Below are 10,139 nucleotides of genomic sequence, written 5' to 3' on the forward strand. Positions count from 1 at the left end.
AGCCATAAAACAGTAACTTATAAAGAGCTGGTATAGCACAAAGAACCACCTAAAGGGTGGGATAATTGGACGGGCCACATCATGGGGTCTGCTGATTCTTGCAAAGCACCAGTCAGGAGCATGTGTTTAAAGTTCACCTTTGGCCTCTCATCTTGCTGCTAGTCTGTACAGCACTAGTGCAGGGTTACAGCAGTCTGGGGGCTGCTATAACTTATACCAGCTGCAAACAGTCTGTTGAAAACAGAGATCAGCTTAGCATCGTGGCAACCCAACCAAGTCTCTTGTTCCCAGTTGTATAAACAATGGGGAGGAAAAGCGGCATAAGAGCATCTACACAGGTTCTATGCTATCCTCAGATTGTTCTTTTTTTGACGATAGGCCAATTAAATGAGCATTATGACTGGTTTCTGCTGGTGATGTAGCACAAAGGTTTAGAGACTGCCCCTAAGTGGTCAAGATTGAGAAAATGCTGGATTATCCTAACATCTTCCTAAGCATGATTCATCTTCTCCCTGCATGTACCTTGGAACTATAAACCGTTTCAACGCTGGAGAATAATCCAGAGGTTTCATGTAAAACCTTCTTTTCCTAAGATTTTATTTTTAAGAATATATTTTTGTACTGAACCACAGCCAGCATTCTTAACACATTTGAAAATGACACAGTCATTTCAATACTTATGTATCATGTAAAACTGATAAAAAACAAAGCAAGACAAGAACATTTCATATTGAGAATCAACCTGCAGTACACAGTCCAATTTACATATAAAGTCACACACCAGAAAGAAAAAAAAAGTCACCCTGAAAATAACATTTAGGCTCTGGTTTAAATTGGGGGAGGGGGGAGGTTTGTTAGGAATCTCAGAAATTCAAAGTTAAGGCTAAAACTCCATCTTCAACTTGCACTATATGGCTAGGGGCCCAGTCCTGATCTCACTTGCACTAGTAAACGCATAGCCTTTAACAGAGTTACTTTTCATTTACATTTGTGCAAGTTATGAATCAGACCTCGGTTTTTAGCTCATATGGGGTCTCATCCTATGGTCACTGAAGTCAACAAAAGGACTCCTACTGACTTTAATAAGTTTTGGGTCAGGGCCATAGTTGGGATCTTAGCTCACTGCCTTCCTGACCGAGAGTCAGATTAGCTCAAAGTGAGGGCAAAATGAACTGATGGACAACTAGTGTTGTGTCCTTAACTCTGGATGTTCCACTTTTGGTTGGCTTAAACTTATAGTAAAGATCTTGTTTAACATAGCTCAGAAATTTTTCTTCCTTTTTTAAAAAAAATGTTGTGCTACTAAAAAGCTTTTAAAATACATGTCTTAAAAATTGTCAAACGTTTATTACACGGACTAGAACATCCCCAAATGACTTGTTGTTCTAGTCCATTCATGCATACATCCAAAGAAAAAATGTATTGAGTCCTAAAGAAACTATGAAAAGTTACTGTGTTCATTCATAGTGTAGAGAGGTTACAGTGTTTAGAGAGCTATAGCTAATATTTAAAAAGTTATTTGGAAAAAAATTTACTCATGTGCAATAGCTGATTTTTAAGTGCTAATGATTTGGCTGTCCACACTATTTTAAATTTTAATATCAAAGACCAAATTCTGCTCTTGAATGTGAGCAGAAAATTTTCCCCTTATTATAATGGGCACTAGCCTTTCAGGAACAGAACAAAATTAAATTCTGCAGGCTAAATTTCAGAAAGCACTACTAAACCTAGAAACTTTCTATATAAGTTAAAAAAAATCGCTTTAGCTCAGACTTAACATTTCTAGCTAAAACAAACATCTATAGTGAATACATGAGAAGATCCCCTCCCTTTCTGGGTCTAGAGGGCACAATTATAGCATGTAACTGACCATTCCGCAAGACACAGATAGTGCTTCAATAATGATATTTTAAATTACCCAAAGAACCCAAGACATTTGTACATTCAAAATGCACATACTTTGCTGTTCTTAAAGTGTCAGCAACATTGTTCATTTTTACTAAGATTACATACAGCAAGGAGTATAAATAAACAAACTATGGGTAAGCGTCAAGAACTGTATACCATTCTATTGTGCAAAAACTCGTAACAATCTACATTCTATGCAAATACCCTGGCTAAAATATACAGGCCAAATCCTGAAGCCCTTATTCAGTTTTTGCATGACCTTGGGCCAACTCCTCCACTGGCATAAGTCAGCCTAATTCCACTGAAGTTAATGGAACTATGCTGATTTACATCAGCTGAGGATCTGCCCCTTTATTCGACAAAAGTCACAGAAATCAGTAAGAACTGTGCTCAACTAAAAGACTGATCATGAGTTACGACCCACTGAAGTCAAGAGGAGTTTTGCCATGGATTGAAACGAGACAGGATCAGGCCCTGGATAAGGGGTTTAGCATTTGGCCTTCTAGTGTGCTATACTAATCCACTTCAGTGCAGAAATTATATTTGCAAAAGGATTGTTGTAATTACAGATCAATAGCTGGTTTTAGCACTTGTTCCAGAAATTGCCTTTCTGTGAGAAGGTTAATAGCTGCTGCAACTTACGGATTTGGAGAGATTTACAGACTTGTCATTCTAATTTGATTATCTTGCATGGAGGGGCTATTCTGTTTGGAGAAAAATGGCTCAGTGTCTATAAGTCAACAGCTTTCTTCATTCGGATAAATATCAGTTCAACTCATCAACATATTCTTTACTGCACACAGGAAAGAAACAGTGAAGCTTGCCTATAATAGCTGTGTCCAAATGCAGCCGTCACTGATCTTCCAGACAGAAGATGGCACCTGAGCCAGTTGGGAATCTACAGGTTTCACCAGGTCAGCCAAGCTTAGTAAGTTGAAGATCTCCATTTATCTTTATTGTGTCAATTGCTGACAACGTTTCAACACGATGGTAAAAATCAAAAAGCTGATGTCCGTCCACAAATATTCTAAACCGTGGGTGCTCACAAAGTATCTCAACCTGTAAAAAATAAAAAATGGTGAACCGGGTTCACAGTATAACGGGGGCTGCTTCGTTTCACGTAAGAACGGCCATACTGGGTCAGACCAAAGGTCCACCCAGCCCAGCATCCTGTCTGCCAACAGTGGTCAATGTCAAGAGCCCCAGAGGGAGTGAACTGAACAGGTAATGATCACACTATCTCCACCCTCTGACAAACAGAGGCAAGGGACACCATTCCTTACCCATCCTGGCTAATAACCATTAATGGACTTAACCTCCATGAATATATCTAGTTTTCTTTTAAACCCTTTTTAGTCCTAGCCTTCACAACCTCCTCAGGCAAGGAGTTCCACAGGTTGACGATGCGTTGTGTGAAGAACTTCCTTTTATTTGTTTTAAACCTGCTGCCCATTAATTTCATTTGGTGGCCCCTAGTTCTTATATTATGGGAACAAGTAAATAACTTTTTCTTATTCACTTTCTCCACACCACATGATTTTATATACCTCTATCATACCGCCCCCCCCCCCCCTTAGCCTCCTCTTTTCCAAGCTGAAAAGTTCTAGTCTCTTTAATCTCTCCTCATATGGGACCCATTCCAAACCCCTAATCATTTTAGTTGCCCTTCTCTGAACCTTTTCTAAGCCAGTATATCTTTTTTGAGATGAGGAGACCACATCTGTACGCAGTATTCAAGATGTGGGTGTACCATGGATTTATATAAGGGCAATAAGATAGTCTCCGTCTTATTCTCTATCCCTTTAATGATTCCTAACATCCTGTTTGCTTTTTTGACTGCTGCTGCACACAGTGTGGACATCTATCCATGATAACTCCAAGATCTCTTTCCTGATTAGTTGTAGCTAAATTAGCCCCCCATCATATTGAACGTATAGTTGGGGTTATTTTTTCCAATGTGCATTACATTACATTTATTCACATTAAATTTCATTTGTCATTTTGTTGCCCAATCACTTAGTTTTGTGAGATCTTCTTGAAGTTCTTCACAGTCTGCTTTGGTCTTAACGATCTTGACCATCACAGGGCACAAACGTCACTTTACATCAGTGGTTTTCAATTTTTTTTTCTCATGACCCAGTTAAAAATTGTTGATGCCCAAGACCCACCATAATCTGATTAGAGTGTGAGCTCTGAGGGGAGGGGAGAAAAGTATGAGCACTTTGGGGCATAAGAGGGGGCTCTGGCTTTGCAGGGGTCTATGGTAGGGCGGGAGGGACTTATGTTGAGTGGCTCCTGGTCAGCAGTGGGGGTGCTAAGGCAGCTTCCTGCCTCTCCTGGCACCGCAGACCATGCTGCACCCCAGAAGCAGCCAGCAGCAGGTTCCCAGCTAATAGGAGTGCTGAGCTAATGCTCACGACAGGGGAACTCCCCTCCTCCCACCTAGGAACTGGCCCTATTGCTGGCTGCTTCTGGGGCACAGCGCAGTTTGTGGTACCAGGACAGACAGGTAGCTGCCTTAGCACCCCCCACCGATCACCTGATCCCCCTGCAGCAACGAGACCCAGTGCCCAACATTCCACAACCGAGTACTGGGTCGTGACCTAAAGTCTGAAAGCCACTACTTTACATGATAACTGTTGGCCTTTTTATTACTCAAGTTCCATGGACCAATGAGGGTAGAGGCCAAATGCTGCATTCCATTACTCTCCTAGATCTCTGGGAAGTAGATCAGAAGCATATTGGATCCCAGTCCTATTGCTCTGCACACTGGAGTTCCAGTGAGTGTTTCCAGTTTCAAATATTGGCAGTAGTTACATGTAACTAAGGAGGGATAGCTCATGCCTCCAAAATCACGTGTGGATTACTATTCCCGCCTGGGCAAGATAAGAAGGGAAGTTGCCTCCACAGCACTGCCCCTCCCTAAGACTCTCTGGGTGTTGAAATTCATAATAGGAGAGAGATTAGGGACTGGCTAGGCAGGAGCAGGTAGAGGATGGTACAATATTGGGTGCGCCTGAGGTCAGGGAAGGATGCACATTATCTTCCCCTACAGCCCCATGGAGACTTCTTGAAAAGTTGATGAAGTCTGGGGCTGTATCCTTATTATGCACAGCCTTGCCCATGAGGACTACTCAGGGACTCCCTAATCTAGCTGCAGTCAGTGGGGGTCTCTGGTAACTAAGCACTGTCAGAGCCATATTGCCAGGAAGCAGAGATGTGAGATTGCTCAAGGCACATAGCGTGTACATACGATCCCAGCCATCACAGATCCCTGGAGAGACTCCCTTCTGAAAGGGGATCCTTGCTAAGACGATGTAATCTGATCCAGAGTAAATCCAGTTATTTCCAACTACTAAACCAGAATATGACTGACATGGGTCTAAATGCTACTTTCAGATCCTCGTGCTCCTTTTCCTTTGATTTTAATGGGTGTTGTATGCAAGTATCCAAGGGTAGAATTTAACTGATAATAGGTACCATTGACCAATTGCATATAATCACAAATAGGCCTTTGTCATGAAAGCATTTGTTCAGCTTCCACACTGCCGTGGACAACCCTAAGATGGTAACTGGTCTTTTTTTCTCTCACTTGAATTGAATTGGCAGAAGAATCTACTAATTATCTTCACTTATTTACAGAGGGGTGATTTTAAAAAGTGATTAGGAGCGAGAAAAACACCCCTGTCTTAGGGGCAGGATGGATTAGGAGGGTTTGACAGCTGGTAGAAGGCTGATATTTGTAGCAGTGATGGCCAACCAAGACTACTGAGTGGGCCACATGAGCGGCTTTCCTTCATCTCAGCGGGCTGCATGACAAGAGATGGGCAACCTGCGGTCCACGCACCCCCTTTCTGCTCCCCTCCCCCACACGCCTCTTGTGCATTGATTGGGCCCCATACTTCTTACTCTTCCCCCTCCCTCCCAGAGCATGAATAGCTGTAAACAGCTGATTCAAAGTGTTCAAACTCTGAGAGGGAGGGGGAGGAGTGAGGACAGAGCGTGAATCAGCGGATTCATGGCACTCCAAAAGTGCTAGGAGGAAGAGGGAGGAGTAGGAAGCGTGGGGCTCCAGTGCGCACGAGGTGCATGCGGGAGGGGGGCAGACAGAAAGTGTGCAGCCCACAGGCCACAAGTTGCCCACCACTGTTGTATAGCCTATATGGGAAAATATTCTCTATCTGCAAATACCAGCATATGTATGAATCCACACAACTTCTGACCCATACTTTAATGCCTCTAGGTCTGTTAGTCATTATCTCAACAGAATAAATTCTTGTGCCTTAATGTCATTTCTGAACATGCACACAAATACGTGCCGCACTAACAAATCAAGTCATGCCAGCCAGATACAACGTATATTGCTCTGTTGTTGGTACTCACCTTAAATGGCTGGTCTGGAATAAATGGAAAGTAAGGAATTGATGATTGTTCTTCACCCCATTCGCCAGATACACAAGAGTTTCTGAGGAACTGTTTGTCTGTAAATACAGCTTTCAGTTCAATGGCTACATCCGCACGAGGATCCTCCGATTCCCCACATGTCAGACTGATGTCAAAGCTGAAACAGGAATAAAACTGCTCTCACTTATCAAGAAAGACAAACAAATCCAAACTGCAGCACGCCTGATTTCTAATTCCATTCAGCAAGCAACTCGGAACTGGGAATGGGAAACAGCTAGTCCCAAAAGCTGAGAAAGGGACCATGATGCAACCTACACTCAGCTCTTATATTTATTCTCTAAACTGTGATCTCTTTACTGCAAGTGAAATGGTGGAAAACAAGGACACTTTTAAGAAATGCCCCTTCTATGGGTCAAAGGAGAAATCAGCGCTCTCTGTTTATAATCGCTGATAAAAATAGCTGTCTTCAGAAATGATGGATGTTTTTTGGGCAAATTCTTGTCGTGGGAACGTAGTATTTTCATAGAGCTGTTTGCTGGGAAAAATGCAGACATGACTGGAGCAGCCCTGCCAGCAAGACGCCAGATCTGCCTCTGTGTTATTACCTCTCGGGGTTGAGATCCACCATGCCCATAATTAAGATCTTCTTTCCTGGCCTCATTCCTCCTCTGATGTGTCCACAAAATGGGACGATCTGGAAAAAGAACAGGAGGGAATCAGAGGGACGCGGCCTCCAGCTGGAAAGACTGGGTCAAATCCAGGCCACAAACACAATTATAGGGGGAGGTAAGCAAGTCAAAAATCATTTACCAGCCGTGGAAAATATAGATCTGCTTGCACTGGGGAGCCCAAGGAGTTGTTTAAATGCCCGTCCTCTATTTTCTAAAGACAAAACAAAACACAAACTGAGACAGAGAAACCACGGCTCCCCCTGTGCCTGCATTCCCCAGCTTGCCCGCGAGTGGGAAGGTCTGCAGCAAGTAGCCGCTTGGGGCGGGCTCTGCAGCCTGCCCATTTCATTGCCAGTCACCTCCTCAGGACGGTGCATGTTCCGAGCTCCCTTGCAAAACAAAGCGGGGGGCTCCTGCTCCCCGACGGCGAGTCTCTGAACTTCCCGGCAAGCGGGGCACCATTCACACGCGACACGGAGCGGTGCACACGGGCTGCCCTCCGCCCCGCGCCGTACCCAGCCGCTGCCTGCAGACGCATTCGCCCGCCGCGACCTGGCCCCGCCACCTGGGGACAGGGCGGACTAAAGGCCCCGCACACGGCGGTGGGCGGCCCCCTCCCTCCCTCCTTCAGAGCCCAGACCCTGCCTGGCCACAGCGCTCCCCTAACCCGCAGCCAGCCCCATTCCCGGCGGCTTTGCGGCACCAGCCCCCGGCTCTGCTGCAGCCCGCGCTGGGGCTGCGCCCAGGTGCGCTGGAGACCCGCTCCTCGGTGCCTGGCGCCCGGCCGCTCGGTGCCAAGGGCGGCGGGCAGCGCCCGGCGCTCCGCACCCCCCGGCAGCGGGCAGGAGACGGGCCACTCACCAGCGCCTCCCGCTCCACCACGGATCCCGCCATCTTGTTGAATCGGTGCAGTTGCGCGGGGCTGGATCAGCTGCAGGGGGGGCCGCGGCTCAGCCGGAGCGGACCCGGCCGGGAGAGGGGCGGGGGCTGGACGCTGGACCCAGGCGGCTGCAGCCAGGGAGCTGGAAGCGAAAGCTGCGGCGCCGCGCCAGGCAGGCGGCATATAAAGCCCTGCCCGGGCCGTGGGGCAGCCCAGCAGGGCAGGGTGGGGAGGCGGCGAGGTTGTTGCAGCTTGTCCCGCTGGCAGGTTGGGCTTGACGCACAGGCAGGGAGAGGAGGCTGCCGGGGACAATGCTGCCAGCGGGGAAGGGAGGGGGGCGCCCGCGGGCGGCAATTCCGAGGCTTCCCGCCTAGGGTCCTATGGAGAGGGGGGGGCTCTTGGGGCAGCTCCTCACGGAGAGAGGGGCCTGGATTATTTCATGTCGCCAGGGATGTGGGCCCCGCCCCCAATTCCCTTTGTCCCCTGGGCTTCTCCCAAGCCAACATCCCGAAACTAAATGCCCCCCCCCCCTTGTGTGCCACATCTCAGCCCGGGCTTGGGCCAGAAGTAGTCCCCCCCCCCCCAATAACCCGCCCCGGTCCAAACGCTCCTCAACCTTCAGGGGGCTTGGAATCTGGGATTCAGATGTGGTGGCTTCTGCCATTCTCCCAGCTCTGCTCCTTGGCGTTGGAGAGACACAGCTCTGTCTCCATCATATTCCCTGCGCCAAGAATTCTCGGCTCCAGAGCGAATCCAAGACCTGGCTTTGCATTTGTTGGCCACCCCAGCATCTAAAACAGCGCGAACTGCGTCACGGGTTGGCCCCTTTCTGGTTCTTCTGGCAGAAGATGTTCTGGTGACCAGATGTTTGCTCTCTGGGATCATGCTGTCCCTGGCTGTAGAGCTTGGTAGAAGGGAAGACCCCGAGATCTTACTTTTTTCTTGCTTTGCCTGTACTTGCTCTGAATCAGCTCCCAAGGGCAGGAGGGGTTGGAAGCTGAGGTTTCTGAACATCAGGAGCAACCTGCCATTTCATTTGAACAACTTGATACATTTTATTTTCAAATGGTTGGCTTCACAATTGGGTGGCTCAGTTACAGAACCATTAGACCCCTCTAATGATCCCACTCTCTGTTTATGGGCCTCTAGAGATCTGTGCTGGCAGAGAGGGGAGATGTAATGCAGGCGATAAGACACCTCCTTGCCTTTTTTTACATTCCCAGATTTTGGGCACCAATCTTGCTTCTGTGGAAGTCAGTGTTCAAGCTGTTGACTTTAGTGGGAGCAGGAACTGGTTCTGATAAGTAGGTTAGGTCTTTTTCTAAGACAGATTAATTTATTGTTTGTTTACATTTTTATTTTTGTTTATACTTATTTTGAGGGTATTTTTTGTCTCGATTCAAAATTATTCTAAGATCCACTGTGCCTTTGTAAAAGTGCATCCCTGCCAAATAAATATTTGTTGCTACATTTTTTTACATTCCACAGTCAAGGGCTTTTAAGTAATTTTATAGATCAATGGCCTGATCTTTCAGATCTTATGGAGGCAAAATTCTCATTGAATGGTAAGGGGATCTGCAGGATTAGGCCCTCACTGTGTATTTGATGCTACAAAATATTAGATAATTTACTATTCTCTTACCTGTGTCTTATAGCAAGTGTTTTGAATTCTTCCTTACAAATATAATGACATAAGCTAATTGAGTGACTCAGAAGGGCGTTTATTGCTTATTTTAGAGGCCCAAATAGCTAACACCTACTCACATGGAGAGTTCTTGCTTGCAGAATATGGTACTGTAAGGGAGTCCTAGCACCACAAAATAAAATCTCTTGAACCCATTCTGTTCTGTTGTACTAGTACAAATCTGCAGAACGGAGACCTTAATGCTGCTGCATCTATGTGTACAACAGAATTACAAAGCTACCCCTTGACTAAGGAAATCACAACCCCTAGGGTTCGTCCCGTTTGGCAAGATTTTGCGCAAAAGTAGTTGCTTTTGAGCAAAAACTTGCCAGCTGTCTACACTGGCCGCTTGAATTTGCGCAAGAGCACTGACTTTGTAATGTACAAAATCAGTGCTTCTTGCGCAAATACTTTCACGCTCCCGCTCGGGAAAAAGCTCTCTTGCGCAAGAATACTTGCGCAAGAGGGCCAGTGTAGACAGGGAAGAACTGTTTTGCGCAAAAAAGCCCCGATGGCTAAAATGGCGATTGGGGCTTTCTTGCGCAAAATCGCGTCTAGACTGGCCACGGATGCTTTTGCGCAAAAGCACTTT

General features: G+C 46.3%; 1 protein-coding gene across 3 annotated transcripts; it reads right to left on the minus strand.

The window, feature by feature from the left end:
- Positions 1 to 576: 576 nt before the first annotated feature.
- On the minus strand, positions 577 to 8,603 carry LGALSL (galectin like). 3 transcript variants are annotated; one of them, XM_006114079.4, is made up of 5 exons: positions 8,480 to 8,603; positions 7,123 to 7,194; positions 6,918 to 7,006; positions 6,292 to 6,469; positions 577 to 2,967 (listed from the first exon to the last, which is right to left on the minus strand). In XM_006114079.4, exons 1-5 carry the CDS (start codon positions 8,525 to 8,527, stop codon positions 2,824 to 2,826), a joined length of 531 nt encoding a protein of 176 aa, XP_006114141.1. In that variant the 5' UTR covers positions 8,528 to 8,603; the 3' UTR covers positions 577 to 2,823. The 3 variants fall into 3 exon arrangements, with proteins under 3 accessions (XP_006114141.1, XP_006114142.1, XP_075781699.1); XM_006114080.4 differs by lacking the exon at positions 8,480 to 8,603 and adding an exon at positions 7,845 to 8,055; XM_075925584.1 differs by lacking the exon at positions 8,480 to 8,603 and adding an exon at positions 7,343 to 7,579.
- Positions 8,604 to 10,139: the final 1,536 nt, after the last annotated feature.

Source organism: Pelodiscus sinensis, chromosome 3, assembly GCF_049634645.1.
Source record: "Pelodiscus sinensis isolate JC-2024 chromosome 3, ASM4963464v1, whole genome shotgun sequence".
NCBI classification, from domain to species: Eukaryota; Metazoa; Chordata; order Testudines; family Trionychidae; genus Pelodiscus; species Pelodiscus sinensis.